The sequence below is a fragment of the Gracilinanus agilis genome, chromosome 2, assembly GCF_016433145.1.
Source record: "Gracilinanus agilis isolate LMUSP501 chromosome 2, AgileGrace, whole genome shotgun sequence".
Classification (NCBI taxonomy): domain Eukaryota; kingdom Metazoa; phylum Chordata; class Mammalia; order Didelphimorphia; family Didelphidae; genus Gracilinanus; species Gracilinanus agilis.
In genome coordinates this window covers 612308895-612332028 of record NC_058131.1, presented here as the reverse complement: position 1 = coordinate 612332028, position 23134 = coordinate 612308895, and the positions used below count along the sequence as shown (strand labels likewise).

General features: G+C 44.2%; 1 protein-coding gene across 7 annotated transcripts in view; it reads left to right on the top strand.

The window, feature by feature from the left end:
- KCNIP2 (potassium voltage-gated channel interacting protein 2) overlaps window positions 1-21248 on the top strand; it is a 34440-nt gene extending 13192 nt beyond the window's left edge. For 2 of the 7 annotated variants that reach the window (XM_044665516.1, XM_044665514.1), the window contains exons 2-8: window positions 18981-19105; window positions 19382-19451; window positions 19829-19899; window positions 20009-20116; window positions 20333-20437; window positions 20644-20706; window positions 21022-21248. In XM_044665516.1, coding sequence (XP_044521451.1) covers window positions 18981-19105; window positions 19382-19451; window positions 19829-19899; window positions 20009-20116; window positions 20333-20437; window positions 20644-20706; window positions 21022-21069 — 590 coding nt within the window. In that variant the 3' untranslated portion in view covers window positions 21070-21248. Of the gene's footprint in view, window positions 1-12444; window positions 12548-15822; window positions 15949-18953; window positions 19106-19353; window positions 19452-19828; window positions 19900-20008; window positions 20117-20332; window positions 20438-20643; window positions 20707-21021 lie in introns of those variants that run through there. The other 5 variants (XM_044665512.1, XM_044665511.1, XM_044665510.1 and 2 more) reach the window with 5 other exon arrangements.
- The last annotated feature ends 1886 nt before the right edge of the window (window positions 21249-23134 follow it).

Genomic DNA, 23134 nt, shown 5'->3' with positions numbered 1-23134 from the left:
GTCAGAAGGATCTGAATTCAAATATAATCACGGATAATTCCTAGCTGTGTCACTTAACCCCAATTGCCTAACTCTTACCACTCTTCTGTCTTAGAAACATCTAAGACAAAAAGTTAGAGTTAAAAAAAAAAAAAAGATTCCTCCCCAAGTTTCTGGCTCTTCTGTAAAGACCTATGAACTTGTTAAGTCAACAAATATCTTTTAAATTTAAAAAAAATGTCTTTTATTCCAAATACATATAAAAACAATTTTTAACTTTCCTTTTTAAAATTTTGAGTTCCAAATTCTCCTCTGCCCTCCTCTACTCTTTCTCCTTTCCCCTCCCTGAGAAGGCAAGCAATTTGATATAGCTTACATATACATGTGGAGTCATGCAAAATATTCCATATTAGCCATGTTGCTAAAGATAACAGACCAAAAGGAGGAAAAAAAGAAAGAAAAAGAAAAGATTTTAAAAGTATTCTTTGATCTTTGCTTCAGACTTTGTTGACTCTTTCTCTGGGTAGATAGCATTTTTCTTTTTTTTTCCTTTTCTTTTATTTGTTTATTATCATGCAAAACCCAATTCCATATTGGTTGTTATTGTAAGAGCACTCTCATACAAAACCAAAACCCCAAAATAAAACTGGAAATATACTGATGTCAAAGATTGCATGCTTGGATCCACCTTAGTTGGCATTTTTCATCCTAAACCTTTCAGAATTGTCTTGTATCATTGTATTGCTGAGAATAAACTAAGTCATTCATGTCAACAAGCATTTATTAAGCATCTGTTATGTGCCAGGCTCTGTGCTAAGGTCTTGGGGAAATAAAAAGGGGTCAATAAAAACCCCAAATAGTCTCTGCCTTCAAGGAGCAGTCACTGGGGTAGACAACACATATAGAGGAAAGGCCCTAACATTAAGGAGCATGAGGAAAGGCTTTTTTAGAAGGTGAGATTTTAGCTAGAGTTCAAAGCGAGCCAAGTAGAGATGAGAAGGGAGAGCATTCCAAGCATGAGAGGCAGCCAGGAGAAATGCTTGCAACTAGGAGGCGAGTATCTTGTTTGAGTAACATCAAGGAGGTCAGTGCCATTGGCTCACAGAGAATATAAAAAGGAGCAAGCAGGGTGTAAGAAGAATGGAGAGGTGGTAGTGAGCTGGGACAGGTTGAAAAAGGACTTTAAAAACCAAATGGAGGGTTTTATATTTGATCTTGGAGGTAATAAGAGAGCCACTGGAGTTAGGGTAACATCTCCTTTGCCCTCCTAGAGTTGTTGTTTTTTTCTCTAGCTCCTTGAAATCCTACCTTTGTTTGATCCTTTTCTTTCTGTTCTGCTATATTGTATTTTCTTTTTGAAATTACACATGTTCACCAACTTGTTATTCAGTATGTGCAAATGGGGACGATTAGCTCCTTTACTTCTGCTTATGCCTATTCTGGAGGTGGGAGGGGTGGTGGGGAGGGTTGAGCTCAACAGTGGTACCATTTTTATCCCCAAAGTCAAGAGACCTGGATTCAAATTCTGGCTCCTGCATATATACATATGTTTTTTTTAACAACTGCTGGTTTATATTCTTTGACCACATATCTATTGGGAATTGGCTTTTAGTTATTACATGTGTACAAATTAATTGTTTATATATCCTCAGTTACAAACCCTTCTCTGAGAAACTTGATATAAAGGGTTTTTCTTCCCATCTAATTGCTTCATTTCTTATCCTCAGTGCATTTTTTTGTGTACAGAAGGTTTCAGTTTCATGTAATCCAAGTTATCTGTCATCTTCTGCATTTATTTCTATGCTTTGTTTTATTAAGAATACTCTCCTAAAATATATATATATATATGTATATATACATATATTCTCCTACTGATAGCTATGATAACTGATAGCTGTGAGGAGTCTATGATCTGCTTCTTTTCTCATTTTTAATCATGGTGTCTTTAACATTAGGATCACATTTCCAATTAGAACATATTGAAGAATATGGTACAGTGGTGCCTTGATACACAAGCACCTTAAGTCATGAGCAATTTGAGATAGGAGCAGTCCCAATCGGAATTTTTACTTTAAGTCACAAGTGGATATCTGAATCACGAGCTTCCACCACCCTCCACTAGATAGCCTGTGGTATGTTTGGCTTCACAAATTACATGAGGCTGTCTTGTTTAGTTCAGCGTTTGTCTGACCGTGTGAGCATCCGTATTAAATTGTTTTTGCTTTCTTCTTTATTTTTGTCTTTATTATCAGTTTTTTTGGCAAATTTCTTAACTTTTAACCATGGGTCCTGATGACAGAGGAATTGAAGGAGTTACAGCAGCAGGAGCATATGAAGGTTTTGCAGGAAATTAGTGGGGAGGAGATGGCTGAGGTAATCAGTACAAGTGACATTAAGAAAATGTTGAGGATTTGGGAAAAAAATTAAACATTGTATTGAAAAGATACACCCAGAAAAAGTTGCAACATTGGAGCTGTGTAACAACATTTGTTTCACACATTATCGAAATGTTCTGAAAAGGAGGAAGAAACAAACTTCCATGGAAAGGTTTTTGTTGAAACAGCCTCTAAGGAAAGTCAAGGAAAGTGTGACAAAACAGCCAAAATTCAATGAAGAAAATGATGATACTTAAGTGAAGTAAAAAAATAGCAATTAAGTTTAGCAATAAAGTCACATATCGTAAGTAATGTGTAAGGTCAATTTTGCATTTAAATAAGTTACGTTAAGCGATGACGCACAAAATGAAAACCTTCTCAGCCAGCATCTTCACCTGACCTTGAGGGTAATAACATTTCATAAACAAGTTTATTTCTTTATATGCCTTCTTATTTTCTATAAATATATTTATTTGTTATTTATAAAATACATTTTTGCATTTAAAAACATAAAACAAAAAATTTGTGTGTTTTTGGGGGGCCAGAATGGATTAATTGAGTTTACATTAATTTCAAGGGGGAAATTTGATTTGACACACAAGCAAATTGAGTTACAAGCTTGGCCTTGGAAGCAATTAAACTTGTGTGTTAAGGAACCACTGTATAAGTTATTCAGCTAAGCCTGATTTTAGTCAGATTGCTTTCCAGTTCTCCCAGCAGTTTGTTTGTTTTTTTAAAATAGGGAATCCTTTCAAAAGTAATTTATGTTTTCCAAATTATTGAACCTAGGTTCATGAGTTCTCTTGTTTCTAATTCTCCCTTACCTAGTTTGTTCTATTGTTCCACCTTTATTTTTTATTTTTTTTCCTGAAACACTTACTTTCCGTCTTAAAATCTACACTGTGTATTGGTTCCAAGGCAGAAGAGCAGTAAGGAATAGGCAATAGAGGTTAAGTGACTTGCCCAGGGACACACAGCTAGTAATGTCTGAGGCCAGATTTTAATCTAGGCCTTGCTCTCAATCCACTGAGCTATCCAGCTGCCCCCTCTATATAAATATTTTATGTTATTAATATATATATAAATATTAAATAATTATATATTATGTTATATAAATATTCATTATTTATATAAATATTTTATATAGATTGATCCTTAAGAATTTTAAGCATTTAGCATTTTTGTAATAAGATTTCCTTTTCTATGATTACTTCTTGGATATTGTTATTATTTTACATGTTCTTGGATTTTTAGTTTATTTTGTAGCCTTACTTTGCTGAAGTTGTTGCCTCTTAGCTTTTTGGAAGGCATAAGTAATTGATAGGTCCTAAATTCAACTGATGATCTTGCCTAAGAGACCCAGCTTTGTCCACTGCCCCAGGTTCTCTCAGATAACTCGTGTAGCTATACCCAGACCCACAAGAATGGCTTCTCCCAAATCCTCTTATTATATGGGTTTAGACCCCAATACTCTAGTGAATCTTGGATCCCATTGATGTGGGTGGTCCCTATGGTTGAGCTGGTCCTGATCACTGGGTAAAAAGGTCACAATCCCCCAAGCCTAATATAGCTAACTGGCCCTACATTAAGTTTCACATCTCATTTGGCCATCTACCAGGAAACTGAAACCAAGCTAGACATCTCACCATTTGCTGCTGCAAACAGACCCTTTCTCTTTCCACCTCTCCCTCTTGTTTGGAGAATAGAAATCAAATCAATACTACCATCGCTACTGGAAAGGAGACTTCCTTATGTCCCATTCTTATGTCTCCCTAGACTAAAATGCCCTTCCCTGGCTACCACCCCTCTACATGTGTTGTCTCCCCCATTTAAATGTATTCTTAAGAACAAGACTGATCAAAGTTTCTTACTTGTATCCCCTGCATAAGTGATTAATGCTTAATAAATTACTTGTATTTCATTTGTTCATTCATTCAACTTATCAGTGGCTCTGGATCCTGTGCAACTCTTGCTCACGATGTCCCATTAAATTTCCATAGGGAATTAACCCAATGTGCTGGGGTTAGAGGGTGGTAGTGGAGCAAGTAGAAATCCTTCTATTTCATAGGATCATAGATTTAGAACTGAAATAGACCTTGGAGTTGAAGTTATATACCCCAGATCACACAGATAGCAACAGATCTGGGAAGCAAACAAGTCCTCTGACTTCAAATCTAGCAAGAGAACTCATAAGCAAAACTATGCTCTCTGACTTCAAGACATGCATCTCAATGATGCTTTCCATTGATTATCCCTCCCTAGATTTCTATATTCCTCATATTTCTTGGATGATGTATTTCATGCCACTTCAAATCCCTCATTTGTAATCTGCTACAGCCTGCTCACACCTATGAAATGACTCTACTGCCTTTTGGTCAATTCTAAACCTCTTGTCCTCAGAAATGGTAAAATACCACAATTTACAGTCATATAACACTACCAGAACAATGTTGATGTTAAGTGGGGGAAAGGGGAAAAGATTGGGATAATTAATTGGGATAATTAAAAGAACTGCCATGGTCCCTCTCTTGTCCTATTCATTTCTTCATTTTTTTTTCTTTTTCTAAACCCTTACCTTCTGTCTTAGAATCAATACCAAGTACCTCTTCCAAGGCGGAAGAGCAGTAAGGGCTAGGCAATTTGGATTAAGTGACTTGCCCAGGGTCCCATGGAACTTGTTGCTTGGGCAGAGTTTTGTACCTCTTGTGCAGAGCTATTATTCCCATTCCAATTGTATCTCCTATAGCTCTTGTTTCTTTTCTTTCTTTCTTTTTTTTAACCTTTACCTTCTATCCTAGAGTCATTATTATGTATTTGTTCTGAGGCAGAAGAGCAGTAAGGGCTAGGCAGTCAGGATTAAGTGACTTGCCCAGGGTCACACAGCCATAAGTGTTTGAGGTCAGATTTGAACCTGTCTATCCACTGAACCACCTAGGTTTCCCTTGTCCTATTCTTTTCTCAACTGATAATCCATTCATAGGATCTATCCAGGATATATGTATATCCCTATGTGCAAGACCTGCATAACTCTCATAGCAAGAAAAATAGCCATTCTTCATCTACTTTGTTTTCTTTGTGTGGATGATTTGGCAAATTTCATTTGAGTCATTCTAGATCTCACTTAAATGTCTGCAGTGTTTTGGAACTTGATGCACTTAGTACAACACCATCTACCATCAGGAGCAACTAGATATCCTTACCATCTACAGAAGAGATCCTTCTTTAATTTGGACATGCTCCATGGCATTGGCAAACACCTTTTTTTTATTATTTTGTTTTATTATTATCATTATTTTAGTTTGTTTAATTAATTAAATTAGAATATTTTTCTATGGTTTCGTGATTCCTATTTTTTCCCTCCCCTCCTCCTTTCCCTCCTCCTGGAGCTGACAAGCAATTCCACTGAGTTTTACATGTGTCATTGATCAAGGCCTATTTCCATATTATTGATATTTGCACTAGCGTGATCATTTAGAGTCTACCTCCCCAATCATATCCCCATCAACCCATGTGATCAGGCAGTTGTTTTTCTTCTGTGTTTCTACTCCCACAGTTCTTCCTCTGAATGTGGATAGGTGTTCTTTCTCATAAGTCCCTCAGAATTGTTCTGGATCATTGCATTGCTTCCAGTAGAGAAGTCCATTATGTTTGATTGTTGGCAAACACCTTTGGTGAGCCTATGTCTGTCTACCTCCCTAGTTTTTCTTTGCCTCAGGCTTCTCAAAGTCTCAGTCATTACATCTTTCAAGGAGTCTTGTCTTATTTTATCTAATCAAAAATACTTTGCATAAAATAAAAATAGCAATCATCCCCTCACAACTTCAATCTATTTGTCTATGAGTAATTTTTTTTTTTTGCTGATTCTTACTATGTGGCTGGTTTTGTGTCTGATGCTACTTGAGGGAGTGACTGCATGAAATAAAGAAGCATTTCTTAAGTACTTACTATGTGGCAGGCATTGAACTAAGCACCGAGAAAACAAATACAAGTAGTGAGAACAACAGTCCCAGCCCTCAAAGAGCTTACATTCTAATAATAAAAGATAGTGCATAAAAAGATCTTGAAAGGTGAGGAGGAAATATAATGGAGAAGTACAGTAGTGGAATTTCAGATTGCAGCCTAGAGAGGACTGAGGGTACAAATACAAAGGTGAAGTAGGACCTACCTTCAAGAAGCTGACCTTCTTGTGGGGAAAACAACAAACACATACATATATACACACATAGTAGACAGGGAAAGGAGTTTTCATCTAAGGAACCACAGGGATAGTTAATTATCATATTCTTTCCAGAAGCAATGGGAGCATTGATGTGGCTATGGTTTCTAAAGTAAGAAGTAGAAAGTAAGGGTGGAGAATCACAATGCCCAGTGGCAAGAAGTTGTCCTGAATGGATGGTTATCTGGATAGATTATAGGATCATTATCTATCACAGGTGAAACACTGGAAGGGCCATTAGTGGTCTTTGAGTCCAAACCCTTCATTTTATAAATAGGGGAAAGGGCCCAGAGAGGTTGTGACATGCTTGGAGTCTCAGAACTAGTAAATGTATAAGGCAGGATCATACCTAGGTCTTTTTGAATCCAAATCCAGTGTTTTATCCACTACTCTATGTTGCTTCTACTCTTGCTACTTGGTCTGTGGTCAGATATTCACAGTGGGTTAGGTGAGTCTCTACTTAGAATGAGAGGGTGAAAAGAAGAATTACAAAACTGAGTGAATGAACCCTTTTAAGGAGAGAGCCATAATCTTCTAACCTCCAACAGTGTTCTCCAGTCAGGGAGAAAAGGGATTAGTGGCAGAGCAGGTGGTAATATCTGTAGGGTAGATGGCTGGATTGGAAGAATTCAGAGAACCAAGAAAAGAAGAAAATAAAATCCCTGATGGTGGGCAGGAGAAGGGCTGGAAATGGAAATGAGAATACAAGAAAACCCACCATTTGGCTAGGACCTAGAAAATTGGTCCCTACCTACCTCAAGAAGCTTGTGGTCCATGGAGACTGATACACTGTGGTTCAATCGAACATAATGGACTTTTATACTAGCAGCAATGCAAGGATCCAGAGCAAGGCTGAGGGACTTAAAAGAAAGAAAACTAGCCACATTCAGAGAAAGAACTATGGGAGGAGAAACACAGAAGGAAAACAACTGCTTGAACACATGGGCTGTTGGGGATATTATTGGGGATGTAGACACTAAAAGATAACTCTAGTCCAACTATCAATAATATGGAATTAGGTCTTGATCAATGATACATGTAAACCCCAGTGAAATTGTGCATCAGCTAAGGGGGTTAGGGGGAATTGGGAAAGAGGGAAATAACATGAAATGAAATATGTAACTAGGAGAAAATATTCAAAATAAAAAAATAATTAAAAAAAATAAATTTGTGGTCCAATAGGGCTGTTATGACAGACATCTACATAAACAGAATTCAAAGTAGAATGTTATAGAGGCAAAAGAAAAGCAGATAATGTGCTACAAAAAATCTGAGGAGGAAGAGCTTACTTCCAACTGGGAAGGAAAGGTCAGGAAGGTTTCTTAGAGGAGGTGGCATCTAAAATGGGCCCTAAAGGAAGGTAGAAATTTCAACAGATGGAAATGAGGAGGAAATCTATTTTAAGCACGGGGGACAGCATGAGAAAAGACTTGTATTCTATAATAATGAGAGTTGTAAGAGCTTTGAAAATCTTAAAACACTATATAAATTTCAGCTGTGATTAATAATAAGGATAGTGATTATGATACGATGATGATGATGATGATCATGACGATGACAATGTCGACCAGTTGACCAACCATGTAGACTAGAAATTGAATAACCAGTTAGGAAACAACTAAAAGACCATTCTAAAGATCACAATAGAGGCAGCTAAGTGGCTCAGTGGATAGAAAGCCAGGACTGAAGATCAGAGACGCTGGGTTCAAATTTGTCCTCAGACACTTCCTTACTGTGTGACCTGGATGAGTCACTTACCTCAATTGCTTAGCCCCTGCCAGAATTGGTATTTAGTATCCATTCTAAGACAAAAGGTAAAGGTTTTTTCAAAAGGGGGCAGAGATAAAAAGGATGGAAGTCTTGAACTAAGATGATGGAGGTTTCTAAAGAAGTGTTCCTCAAGAGCATTTCTATGGCCTTGCCTACTCTTTCTCATCAGTGACCCAAATTAAGAAAGACGTGTTTTTCAGATGTAACAAAACTAAGAAAGACAGATAACTAATATACTATTTTCCTCATCTGTAAAATGAAAGAATTAGACGTGGTAGCCTCAAAAGTCTCTTCCAGCTTGAAATCCATACTAGAATTGTAGTGGAAGTAGAGAGTAGGGACCAGATGCAATAGATATTGCAAAGGTCTTGGCAACTAAGTGGATGTATGGCTTCTGAGATAAAAGAAGTTAAGTATGACTTCAAGTTGCAAACCTGAGGAGATTGGAAAGATGGTGGCACCAATAACAGAAATAAAAAAGCTAAGAGGAAAGGCAGGTTTGGGGAGGAAATGATGATTTCAGTTTGAATCATGTTGAGTCTCAAGTGCCAGCAGGTCATCTAGGTTCAGTTTGATGGGAATGGATAGAGCACCAGACCTGGAATCAGGAAGACCTGAGTTCAAATGCAGCCTTAGACATTTACTATGTGATCCTGGATAAATTTCTTATCTTTTGTTTGCCTTGGTTTCCTCATCTGTAAAGTGGTTATAATCATAGGACCTACCTCCCTGTATTGTTGTGAGGATTAAATGAGCTAATATTTGTAAAGATAATATTTGTAAAAACATCACTAAAAAACAACTTGAGATTACTTGAGGAGGCAGGCAGAAGCAGGTTGGATCTTGTGCCCAGGGCACTATCCTGGGTCTAGATGACAGAGATTAGAGAATAGGATGGTGGGAGGGGAAATGCAGGTGCCCGCTAGTCATAAGGGAAAGGGAAGGAGAACAGGGCAAGGGCAGATATGCCTAGAGCATTAAAGCAACCCCAAGGTCCCAGATGGAATTTAGTTCAGAAAAAATTATTAGGAGCCTAGGATGATGGTGGAGTCACTTACTGTGTGATGGAAAGAAAGAAAGAAAGAAAGAAAGAAAGAAAGAAAGAAAGAAAGAAAGAAAGAAAGAAAGAAAGAAAGAAAGAAAGAAAGAAAGAAAGAAAGAAAGGAAGGAAGAAAGAAAGAAAAAGGAAGAAAGAAAGGAAGAAATGGTAAAGTTATATAGCAATCATTTGAAGAAATTAGAAATGGAGAAAAGGCAAGAGGACTTGATAGTTATATATATTTTTCCATAGAAAGTGGATGAGGCCAGTGCCACTTGGTTGATTCCAGAGGGCAAAACTAATAATAATAGGTGAAAGGAAAGACTCCCTGAGCAAACACAGTTATCCCACTTCTGGAATAGTGGCTTCCTCTTCCTGACACGAAGGCTGGATGGCCATTGGTTAGGTTTATTGGGAACTAGCATGGTATAATAAAAGAATCTGTAGAGTCAGGAAGACTAAGGTTTCAATCCCATCTCTGACACTTAACAGTTTTGTGACCAGACTAAGCCTTTACTTACTTTATCTCTCTAAGCCTTAGTTTTCGTCATCTGTAAAATGGGACCAGCAATCCCTCTGCTACTTCCTCACAAGCTCTTTGGGATGACATGACATGATGTATAGGTAATGATTTGTAAACATGTATGTTCTTCATAAAATCAGGCATTTTCAGAGAGGCTTCTTATTCAGGTACAGGTCTGCGATGCCTTCCAATTCTGAGATTCTGTGATTCAGTGAGTAGGGCCCTGATGGCAAGGACAAAGAGAAGCCCTAAATAGTGGAAGTTTATGGACGGCCCCTAGGACCAAGCTGAAGTGGTAACCCATTCTCCCTGGTTGCTAGACTGGGAGGACACACCCCAAAGGGTTGAGGCTGTAAGTCTTCTGTGAATATTTGTCATTTTATTTCCCCAGTGATGAAACCTGGGGCTTCATTTTTTCCCCAGAGCGAGGAGGAAGGGGACGGAGTGTGGATCTGAGTAAAGGGGACTTTGCCCCCAACCCTTCCATCTATGTGAGACAATGGAGCTGGGGGGCTGGGATGGCTTGTGTTAGAGCAGGGTGACCCCCAGTGGTTTGGGTGCAGAACTACAGCCCCTGGAGTGTCAGTCCCCTGGGCAGAAAACTTGGTTATTGGGTCCTTTCTTCCATGGCCACCCCTTCTTCAGCCCTCACCTCCCCGCTTCCCGTTAAACCCAAAGAACAGGCATTAGTGAGAGCTGTCTGCTGCTTCTTCATTGGCACTCCTGAGCCTTGACTCTCTCTGCTGCTGGACCGGTTCCTCCCTGACCCAATAGATCCATGGTCTAACAGTCACTGACAGGCTGGCTCCCTGTGACCCTGGTGCATGGAGCCACCCGGAGAGATCCAGGACAGGGCAGAGCCTTTACCCAGGCCCCCCTGGCTCTCCCTAGCTATGGAGGAGAAACTGGGCTAGGCCTGCTATGTTATCTTCCCAGAGAAGAGATCTGACAGGGGCCATAGCCTATCTTGTTACCCAGGACCAGATGTCACGATTGATGTTACTTTTTTGGGCTATAGTATCTCTCCTCCCCTCCCCTCCTGTAATGACCCCCCTACACACACACATATGAGGAAAAGAGGACATCCAGGAAAGCTATTTCTTGAAATGGCAGAGGAAACCATCATGGTATGATCCTGGTGGGCTCAAGTTTCTCTCTTTAGCTCATTAGCTGGAACCAGAGGAGCCCCTGCCAGACTGAGCTCATTTAGGTCTCTCCCCATACCCCCTCCCCAGGTTTAGGGCACAGAAGAGGTCTGCAGAGACAGTGATCCCAATGATCCCACTAGGCTGCTCTCAGGTTAGTAGCAGCAGTATTGAATGCTATGGCCAAAGAGACAGCCAGGTAGGAAGTGATGCTCTTCCCTTGAGACCTGGGGGGAAACTGAGGCCTAAAAAGGGAGAGCTATGACCAGGATGATTGGCAGGGCCAAAGACCTGGAACCAGGCTCCTCATTACCACCTCTACCAGGGAGTTCTCTCTTTCGCCCCTCTACAGGAACGTGCAGATCCCACACGTGCACAGCCATGCCCCTAGACAAAAACCCACCCACAGTGGCATACACAGATTTGACATTCATTTACATTCATATCCATAACTATGCAATCTATAGGATACACATGTAACACTCACTGGTCCTTGGATAATTGGACTTTTACATACACAGAACAACACATATAGCTCTTACCTCCAAGTTCTCTCTTATCTGGTACTGCTCTGCCCTCCACCTACCAAAGGACAGCCAAGAGTAGCCCCTCCCCTGCCCTCTTAGTTCATATTGCCCCTCCTCCCGTTGTTGCCCCCAGTATTCCCATCAGGCTCCTGCTCTCTATCCATTCCCCTCATTTCCTCTCCATTTCCCAGTCTGTCTCCCTGTTTGTCTTGATCTGTACCCCTGTCAGGCTCCTTGTCTGCCTGTCTGTCTTCCAAATGCTCTCTCTTTCCCATCTGCCTGTTTTTCCCATTCTTCTATCTGTCTCTGATGCAGTTTGTCCCATGTCCCCCTTTCCTCTATCTTCTCTGCTTCCTATTCGTTTGCACCCCAGTGTATTGCCCTCTCTATCTTTATCCCTCATTTGTCCCAATCCTCTATATGTTTCCCTCATCCCCTCTCTGTGGCCCCTCCGCTGTCTCCCTGTCTCTCTTGAAGACCCTTCCCTACCATCTCATTGCCACCCCCTAAAAAATGGGGCAGTGCCTGGGATGAGGGCTGATTTACTGCCCTTCCCCTTGGCTGATTGGATTGGGTCAATGCACTCCATGCCACAGTACCTTCCCCCCGGCAGAGGAAGAGGCCCAGGCTGAGACTAGGAGGCTGTGAGAGGGGGTGGGGTGGGGGGCGGAGGATGGAAAAGGCGGAGGGAAGGAGAGAGAAAGAAAGGAAGGGAGGGAGGGAGGGAGGGAGAGAGGGAGGGGAGAGAAGCCTGTAGGAGGGTGAGGCACAGGGAGAGGGAGAGAGGAGAAAGGGGTAGACAAGGGCAGGCATTAGGGCAGACAAAGCAGGGGGTTCAGGGAAGGGGGGCATGCCCCCCCTCTCCCCGGCATGAATCTAGAGGGGCTGGAGATGGTGGCTGTCCTTGTGGTCCTGGCCCTATTTGTCAAGGTCCTGGAGCAGTTTGGCCTTTTTGAGCCTGTCTCCTTGGAAGGTAACCCAAGAACCCACATGGAAGCCAGGAGGGTGAGATGGGTTGAGGGATGGGGAGGCGGGAGATGGGTGGTTGTGTTAATACCACCAATGGACCAAAGACCTCTCTCCCTCTTTCCCTTGAATCTGGGGAGTGAGGATGATGTGGAGTTCATGGGGAATGGCTTCTTGGGGGGACATGAGGAAGAGAATGGGGGATATCCTGATGATTTGGGGAGGAGTGAGGTTCAGGTTGCAGGATAGGAGGAATATGGTGAGGCAGTTCCTGAGAGAATGAAATCCATTTCAGCCTTATTAGGGGAGTTTGAGTTGAGGTATCAGAGTCCACTGATTTGGTAACATTGTGTTATTATTTCTGTCTGTAACTGAGTATGATTGTGCTTGTCAAGTGTATATGATTTCTGTGACTATATGTATTACTCTAAGTGTAATTATATGTTGCTGTAATTGTATTTGTACCTCACAAGTCATATGTTTGATGGCTTTGATGGTGATTGTATAAATTGTATATCCATGGACTTGAGGTTTTTTTGAGTACACGTAGAGGGAAGGAAGCAGAAGCTCTGAGTTCTAGTTCAAATGAAGAGGAGAGAAAATGTTACTTGGAGGTCCTAGGGTTCGAATCCCACCTCTGACTCTTAACTACCTGTGTGACCTTATTCTTGGGGGCCTTTGTTTCCTCATCTGTAAAATAAAAGGAGGAGAATGGATTAGATGTCTTCTTTGGTCCTTCCAGGTCTAGATATATGACCCTATGAGATCTTTCCTGAGCTCCATAATCTCCTGCGATTCATGGTGGAGCTGCCCAGCCTCCTTGAATTCCAGTCAAGCACACCTCACCCCCCTGAAAGGCTAAGACAGGAGATGGGTGAGAAAATTCCCCAATGCATCTATGGCTCTGGGGAAGAAGGGAGAAGCTATTGAGATTTAGGGGATTAAGTTACAGCAAAGAGCCATAAGTCTCTTCTCCCTTTTCTTGAAAATCCTTGCTCCTATTCCACCCTTGGGTTCGACCCTACCCTACCTGCCCTTTTCCTGCAAATGGGTTGGAAGCAGGAAAGATAAAAATTAGACCCAAAGGCGAACTTACAGGCTAAAGTGGTGGAGACTGGGGTAAAATGATAAAACAGGGAAAGTGGCCAGTCAGTCTTCGCAAGGTCTTTGCTAACTGAAGGCAGTGAATACAGAAGGTAACTCCCCCCACCAAATTTTGGGCTTCTCTGAGAGCCTAAAAAAAATACGATGATAAAGAGATGAAGAAAAAAAGAAGAGCAGGGCAGAGAAATTGCTCAAGGGAAGTAGGCAGGGCTGGCTGAAATGTATGATGTGTTGGAGATTAAGGGACTCCAACCATGGTAAGGATGGACCCTCTGTCTTCTAAGATCCTCCAGCTCTATTCCACCTAAACATCTCCTCTCAGAGAGAAAGAAGGGGAAACTGAGTCCTTAAGTTAATGTGAAAGGATAAGGAGACAGACACTTTAGGGCTTGTTTCATTTTCTCCCATCCCCCCACCCTACTCACCCCACTCCCGGAAGGCAGCAGGAAGACCACAGGCTCTATATGGCTTTGAGGAAACCAGAGCCCCAGCTAATGGAGCCCCGGGCAGAAGGCCAGACCAGTCAATCGATCCTCTGCCCTTGGTAGGGGGTGAGCACTGAAAGGGGAAGGAGAGGCAGAGACAGTACCAAACCTTGATCTGATCACTGGAGAATAAGAAGACAGTGGGAGGAGGTGACTATTTTGTGATTTGATGTGTGATTGTGCATGTGGCTGTGTTTGTAAGCCTGGTTTTGTGTGTGATTGGGAAGTGTCTGCAGATAGCTGTGTATCTGCACACACGTGTTTGGGACATGGTGTGGAGGGGGAGTCACACTTAAATGGGTGGGAATGGCCATTTGGGCACCTTCTACTGTATCTGGGACTGAGTATGTGGGCCTGTAGGTGTTTCTCGGCCTATTTCAGGCAACAAAGTCGCCCTTCCCAGCGCAGCTGAATGATCAAGAAACATTCACTGAGTATCTCATCCTTCCTCCCGTTCCTCCTTCCACACCCCCAGTACTCCAATACCTTGTGGAGAAAGAGAAGCTAAAGTCTCTACTCTGGAGGGATCCCCGGTCTGGTTAGGGAGCCAGTGCTCAGACAGGGAAGAGAGCACAGATTGTGTAACGCAGTGTATGACGAAGACCGAACCCGAGCTCAGATAATCAGTGCCACGACAGCGCGTCTTTCTGGGTGTCTGGGAGTCCCCGTGTATCACTGTAGATCTCTCACTCCATGTCTGTGTGTCCCCTTGTATCGCTGTAATTGTCTCTGTCGTCACATTGTCACCATGTTTGTGTGTCATTGTTCATGTGCGATGATGTGTTTGTGTGAACTACCCTGTGGATCAATGTATCAGTGCCTGGCTCCTTGCCGGCAGAGACCAGGATGTGTTTCTCTCTGTATCTCCCTGTGCCTAGCATAGCGCTCTGCTCTGCTCCGAGCTCCACACTTAATAAATGTTGTTGAATGAATGCATGCCTTTCCGAGTCTCACTGTGTGTGTGTGTGTGTGTGTGTGTGTGTGTGTGTGTGTGTGTGTCTGTCTGTCTGTCTGTCTGTCCGTGAAGACTCCGGGTTCATAACAAACAGCTCAGCTGGGGACTCCCACAAGAGAAAAATTACCCCTGAGCCTCTCGGGATCCCAGCCTTTTGGGGAGTGCTGGGAGATTGATTGAATGGGAGTAAGAATTTAGGCGGGGGAGTGCCACCCGGTCCTCTTGGAGTCCGGGGAACTTTAGGGACAAGATCTCTCCCAATTCTTCCCCTCCCTGATGCATCCTCCAGGGTCCTAGGCCCCTCCCCCTCCCGCTTCCAAAACCGGGAGGAGGTTCGAATCAGTTGGTCTCTAAGGTTTGGGAAGTTTGTCTTCAGAGCTGCTGCCCCTTTGTTTTTTCAAACTGCCTGAACTGTGGATTTCAAATAACATATGCTGGTTTGCATGTCATTTGCATACACTTTGCATGACGTTCACTGAATGTTAGGCTACAATGAAATCCTCGGAATCCACCCGGCCTTTCTTGCCTGAATGTCCCTCAAGTATCCTGCAGCCTCCGGTTCGTCTTTATCCCCGCGCGCCCCAGACCCCGCCCTTCTACCCCAGTGTCTCCCTCGGTCCTTCCGCCTGCTTATGAGTCTGAGTCTCTATGTGAGGCAGGGAGGGAAGGGGGGCTGGGCCAGCTCGGTGTGTTCTGGAGGAGTTAACCTTCTTTCCTTGGGGTCTTCTTTCTTCCCAGGGAACCCACCCAGGCCCACTAAAAAAGCGCTGAAGCAGCGATTCCTCAAACTGCTGCCGTGCTGTGGCCCCCAGGCCCTGCCCTCAGTCAGCGAAAGCAAGTGCCCCCCTCCTCTCCTTCTGTCCCGGGGAGTGGGGGGAGGAGGGGGGCAGCTGGAGTGTGAGGGGGAGATCCATGGGGAGAGGTGGGCAAGCCCCGCCCTGCCCTTTCCATTGCCCTGGCTGACTGCCTCCATCACATTTCCAGTCACCGAGGCCCCGGCATTGGGGAGCAGTCAGTGGGGCTGAGGATGGGCAAAAAGAGGCTGGAAACAGAGTGTGCGGGCAGCGTCTAGAACTGCATGTATCAGCCTATGTCAGTGGTACTGAATGGAACCTTGTGACCTACCCACCCCTTTGGCTGTGTGCCCTGATTTGTACGCCTGGGAAACTGGATATCCCTTTCTCTGGGTCTGAATTCCTTGTAGGAGTGTCCGTGTGTTCCTATGGAACAACATCCTCGTGTCTATGGCCTTCTGGATATGTTGTATCAGTGTCTGGCTCCTTAAGGGAAGAGACCGTGTTTCATTGATTTTCGTATCTCCCCTTGCCAACCACAGGCACACATAACCTCTATGTGTATCTGTTCCTCTCCATAGGTCCTCATGTGTATGTGTGTCTGGTTCGATTCAACAAATATTTATTAAGCGTCTGCTATATTCAGAGCACTGAGCTCAACCCTGGGGCCATTAGATGATGCACCATCCCTGCTCTCCTGGACCTTATAACCTAATGGGGAGACAGAACCCAATTTGGCACTAACTTGGCCCTTTTCACCTTTTTCCCAACCTAGTGGGAGCTTGACTGGCAGATCCGACCCCTGGAGTGCTGAGTCCAATAGTGCTCCCGTTCATTCACTCTCTGGGCCATTCACATTGTGCCACTCCAACTTCCCCACTAAGATTGCCTTCTCTCACTTCTGAGCATATGCAGAGGCCTCTCCATCCCTGAACTAACTCTGTGGCCTCTCTCTTCTCCATTTATTAAAATCACTCTCCTTCTTAAAGGCCTGGCTCAGATCCCTTCCCCTCCAGGAGAACATCTCCGATCTCCCCAGCAAGAATCAATGCCTCTTCCTTTCTGACTCTCATGCCACAGCACTTAATTCAGAAGCAATTGAAATCCAACAATTATTAACTGAGCAGCTACTATGCATCACCTATTGAATTAGGTGCTGAAACAAAGTTTACTCTCTTCCCTCAAGGTGCTAAAGTCTAGTAGGAGGCTATGCCACATACACAAATGTCTACCATACAAAGTGGTATGTGATAAGTACATTGGAGAGGTGCTATATAAAGCTAAAGTTGGGGGAGACTGAAGAAAACTTCTTGAAGATGCCATTTGAATTCAACTTTTTTTTTAACCTTACCTTCTGTCTTAGAATAAATACTAAGTATCCATTCCAAGGCAGAAGACTAGTAAGGGCTAGATTTACCCAGGGTCACCCAGCATCTGAGACCAGATCTGAACCCACGACCTCCCATTTCTAGGTCCCGCTCTGTATCCATTGAACTACTCACCTGCTCCCCCCCCCCCATCCAACTTTAAAGATCAGCAGCTCCAAAAGGGGTCAGGAATAGAGCTATACTTGGGAATTACCTGCATAGAGATAGGAGTCAAAGGTATAGAAGTGAAAAGATTGTCAGTGGAGAATGTAGGGTGAAGAAGGGAACAGAACCTATAACAAACCTTCAGAGAACAAGGGTCAGGAAGAAGAGCCAATGATGAGGAAGAGTTCCAGAAAAAGGAGAGACAATAGGAAGATACCTTGTCCTTAAGGCTGAGGGAGAAGAAAGCAATCCGAAGGAAGAGCTGATCAATAGTGTCAAATGCTGCAGGAGGGATGAAGACTAAGAAAAGGCCATTGGTTGGGAAGGTTATCATGGTAGAGTGGAAATCGGTCAACCAACAAACAACATTTATTAAGCCAGGCACTGTGCTAGTGAACTGAGTGTCCCTGTGTTTTCTGTGGATCCTGGCATAATTAATTAACATGATTTTATGGGACGATGTGCCAAGCACTGTACTAGGTATAGAAACATGAAGAGTTCGGTGTGTTTGCCCGTCTCCTGTGCAAATGTATGCATCCTATGATGTGTGGCATTTCTCTGCTTTGTGTTTATTTCAGAGTTTGAAGTATAAGGCTTGCTTGTTGTGGGTGCCTTTCTGTGTGCTGTGCTGTCAGCATCATGGGCCTGTCTTACGTGTGATGTATATTTTGAATTCAATTCTACATGTCAGGGGTGTTGTTTGATGTACTTTTCTTTATCTGGAGATTTCCCAGGGCCCAGGTGACTCACCACCCTAGCTGGAGGTGGGGAGTAGGAGGAAGGTTGAGAAAGAAGGGACATAAGAGTCTGGGGTACAGAGAGAGAGAGAGAGAGAGAGAGAGTGTTACCTCTTTTGAGGTTCTGGGCCCATATACAAGGGACTAGTAAAGAACTGGGGAGGGCCTGGAAAGGATACTGGTCTGGTTTTTTAAGTTGCTGGTTCAGTGAGGGTGGGGAGGCTAACTAGTGCAAATGGATCTAAGGATAGAGATGGGGATGGGGAAGCTGGAAATGGACAATGGGGAATCCCTACCGGATAAGACCTGGCAACCGATTGGATATAATAGGATTACTCTGGGGTTGGAAACTTGGATGACTAGATGACTTGGATGACTTTTCTCCTCAGAAACTGGGAAAAATAGAGAGAGGCTTGGACATTGGGGGGATAATACTTAGTTCTGTATATGCTGAACTTGAGATAAATGTGGGTTGGGGTGGATAGAGACATTGAGGATGGGGGTGACATAGTGAGGAAGATGGAGATGGGACTGGGATAGGTAGGAATGGAGGGAGAGGGAAAAGGAAAGGAAAAAAGCTCCGGATGAGGTAAAAGTAGAGAAGGAGATGGCTATGAGGGAACCGGGGTGGGAGACTATGGTTCCTCTTCTCTATGCCTTTGTTTCCTCTCGGGAAGTGTGGAGAAAGCCTTGTCCCTGGGATTTGGGGACATCCCAGTGAGATTCGTTGTGTTAAGGAAGAGGGAAGATTCGGGAAGTGGGGCTTCACAAGATATTGGGAGGATGTCTTGGAGCCTGGACCTGAGGCGCCGCTGTCCCCCCAACCTCTGCAGATAGCGTAGAGGATGAGTTTGAATTGTCCACTGTGTGTCACCGGCCCGAGGGGCTGGAACAGCTGCAGGAACAGACCAAGTTCACCCGAAAGGAGTTGCAGGTCCTATACAGGGGCTTCAAGAACGTGAGTGTGGATGGGGATCAGGGTGGGGTCTGATGGGTTGAAGGCGGGGCATCAAGCAATTCCCCTGTTTACTGAGCTGGGGCGGTCGGGGGTGGGCTTAGTGGCTAGGTAGAGATCGGGCAGCTGAACTTTGGATCCTGGTCCTTCTCTCCATCTACCTGGAGTGGGAGGGTCCTTTGGAAATTCTTGGCCTTCCTTGGTGAGGTAGAGGGACTGGAAGGGGAACCTCGCCTTCCCTCTCCCTCGCCTCCCTCAACTCTGTGCTTTCTGTCTCAGGAATGCCCCAGCGGCATCGTTAACGAGGAGAATTTCAAGCAGATTTACTCCCAGTTCTTTCCTCAGGGAGGTGAGAGCGCTGGCCCAGCATCCTAAGGGACCTTCCCTTCCCTGGCCTCTAGCCCTTAGATTAGGAGTTGCCTCCCTGTGGTAGGAAAGGGTGGGTGGGTTTCTGCCCATTTCCCCATCCCTCTTGCCCTCAAAGACTCATGTACCCTTTAGGGAAAGGAACACCTGGACTCTGAGGTGGGTATCTGGAAGGAGCAGTTGGGGGAGCCCTGAGGTTATCTCGAGAACCTAAAGGGAAATTTTAAGGGGGATGGTGGAAGGAAAATTCGAAGGAAGCCCATAGTCTTGAGGGAGGTCTGGAGTAGATTCCAGAAGGAGAGTTTGAGGTCCATTACTGTGGAAAGTGTGCTCATAACTCCTTATTGCTCCTTCCCCCAGACTCCAGCACTTATGCCACCTTCCTCTTCAATGCCTTTGACACCAATCATGATGGTTCTGTCAGCTTTGAGGTAAGGTGGGGACAATATCTCTGGGGCTCCAGCTTCAGAGAGCTCATGGCAGAATCACAGTGGGGGAAATAAGTATTTTCCTGAACTTTTTCTCCTCTCACTGGCCCAGGATTTTGTAGCTGGACTGTCGGTGATTCTCCGAGGAACCATAGATGATCGGCTCAATTGGGCCTTCAACCTGTATGACCTCAACAAGGATGGCTGCATCACCAAGGAGGTCAGGGACCCAAGAAGGAGATCACTAGGAAGTTAGGGGTTAATAGGAAGACACAAGAAATATGGAAGCATGAAGGAGCTAAGGGAAGCAGAAGGAGGAGGCCTACTAATAGGGGAAGGGGCAGAGGGCTACAAGGGAGAACATCATTGCATTGCATTATCAAAGGGGTTGGGAGGAAAGACCTGAGGATAAGCCTTCAATTTCCCATTCCCGTAGGAAATGCTGGACATCATGAAGTCCATCTACGACATGATGGGCAAGTATACATATCCTGCCCTTCGGGAGGAGGCACCAAGAGAACATGTGGAGAGCTTCTTCCAGGTGAAAGGGTTAGGTGGCAGGCACGGGAGGGCATTGACTACACTGAATTGAATATTGCTATGTCATGGGTCAGTGTGAAAGAGACTAGATATGAATAGATAAGGAAGAACCAAGTCTGGGATAGAGAGGGTATTGCCCATATCATTCCCTACCCTTCACCCTTATGCCTCTATCTTGGTACTGACTCTGCTTACATATCCTTACAGAAGATGGACAGAAACAAAGATGGTGTGGTGACCATTGAAGAGTTCATTGAATCCTGCCAGAAGGTACAGCCCCAAGATGCCCTTTCCCTAACTTTCAGGCTCCCTGGGATAGTATGACTCCCCCATCTTCAGGGGAGATCTTGGTCAAACCCCCTTCCATAGATAGGGACAAAAGAGAAGGGGTAGGAAGAGAGTGTGGGGCCAGGATACAAACTTCTCTGCCCTCCTCTTCCCCTTCCCACTCTCTGTCTTTTCCTGTCTGGATAATTGCTGGCTCCATTTCACCTATCCTGCTCTCTTTCTACATCTTTGTCCCATTATATGTCCATACTGATCCCCTTTGTCTTTTCATTTTCTGTTTCCCTCTCTCCCTACTAGGATGAGAACATCATGCGTTCCATGCAGCTCTTTGACAACGTCATCTAGCTTGATATAAAGAAGGGTTGTCATGTGCTGGGGGAAGCTCCTGGGCCTCCCTGCTCAGATGGACCTCACTCTTCTTTTCCCAGGTCTATCTCCAGCCCCTATCCTATGCCAGCAGGGGCCCAGGCAACCCCCAGGGGTTGCTAGGAGGCCATACTTAGGGGACTGTGACCCCTTTGGGGTATCTGGGTTCTGAGGTAAAAGAGGGTGGGTGGCTAGAGGCTAGGAAATAGGGCAGAATCCTGAAGCAGTTTTTGGAAGGGTCCAAAGCACTCATATAGCTACCCAGCCCCCCAATCTGTTCCACATGCTGCATTGCCCCTGCCTTAGGGTTTGATGTAGGAACAGAATAACTTCCCCCATTCCCATTGTACTCATACAGTAGAAACCAAGGATGACCCTGCTGTGGTGCTTCCCCAAACCAACAAATCTCACAGGGACCTCCCCACTAGGCACTTTGGGAGGAACCACTATGAAATCCTAATAGTAAAGGGGAGTCTTAGTCTATAGACTAGGATCTAAGCTAGCCCATCAGGGTCCTCTATAGTGAAGGTTAAAAATTATCCCCGAGAAGTCTCCTAGCTCCTTACTTTGGGGAACCTGATTGGGAATACTCTGGCTCTTAGAGGACCTCTGATTCCTGCCTCTCTGGAAAGAAGGGGTGGGAAATCCTCAAAGGTCCTATAATTTACCTGCATGGGACAATAAGCCCTCTTGGACAGAAGCCTGGGATTCTGGATACCTATATTTCCTGCTTTGATCCTCTCCTAGGATCCTCTATGTATTTCTTCTTCCTGCTGTTTCCCCAGGTATGATGGTGGTAAGTGTAGGGGTAAGGGTACTACAGATGAAAAAAGGTCTAGGAATGGCCAAGCAGGAGTCCACTGAGGTCCTCTCGCCTCTTCTGTATCCTCTCCTGTCAGCTTTACACATTTTCATAGGACCAACTAGTGGGGAACATTCCATAAATCCTAGGGATGGGCTTAAGGAGAATGGGGAAGACATTCAAGGCCCTTCAGAATTTGAGATCCCAAAATGAACATTATCACAGAATTAGAGATGCCAAAGCTGGGTGTATGGGGCTGAGGAGGTATGTATGCAGCACTGTCAGTGGGACCCTCATTCTTCCTGCTTGTCCACCCCTCTCCAACGCAGCTCAACTGCTTCCTTCCCAAGGATCTGCTCTACTGCTTTACCTTTCAGGAGCCAGGGAGCCCTAATATTCTCAGCAGGGAACTCTTGTTTCCCCATCACATACTACTTAGAGAGTTTTTCCCCATCCCCAAACTCCTCAGGCATCCTCCCTTCTGATTCAGGGGTGGAAAGGAGTCTGCAAGCCCTGGCCTTGCCCCCATCTCTGGACCTCCACTCCTACAATGTCTCAACTTGTCCTGGGTAGCTCTGCCCTCTCAGCCAGCAGTGATCTGAGGGGTTGGGGGGATAATAGCCTCCTTACTCCCCTGACAAAGACTTGGTTGTTACTGCTTTGCATTTTCAACTCTTGTGTATATTTTGTAAAATAAGGAACCCAGAGAATCCAATAAAACACAATGGCTATGCATAGCCTGTTGTCTACTTTCCTGTGTCCCTCCCTATAATACTACTTACTTCTCCCAGCATTTTATCTTCAAGGAGACACACACACACATACACACAAGCATGATGGATTATTTAAAGATAACTCTAATATTTCTTCTCCACAACCATCTGAGTTGGGGAGTACAAAAGGGACCCCAAGAAAAGGAGAAGCAGAAGACTTTGTTGGAGGCTGGGCAAGGAAAGGGGGACCATCGAGGTGTGAGTCCACATGGTAGATAGCTAGGTGAGCTCTCTGTGAACTCCTAGGGAAGACTATAATAACATAGCATTTATTATTGTCATTCCTCAACTTCTCTTTTGTAAAGAAGGTAGAGAAGTCTCCTTCATATGAAGAGGTTTGCTAGGGAAGCCCTGAAATCCTGGAAGACAAGGCTTATTCCAGAGTTCATGGCTGAAGTTCAAATCTGTTCCATGCTCACATCTTCATTAAGGGAAAGAAAGTGGGGTGAAATAGTATGTAGAATAATCA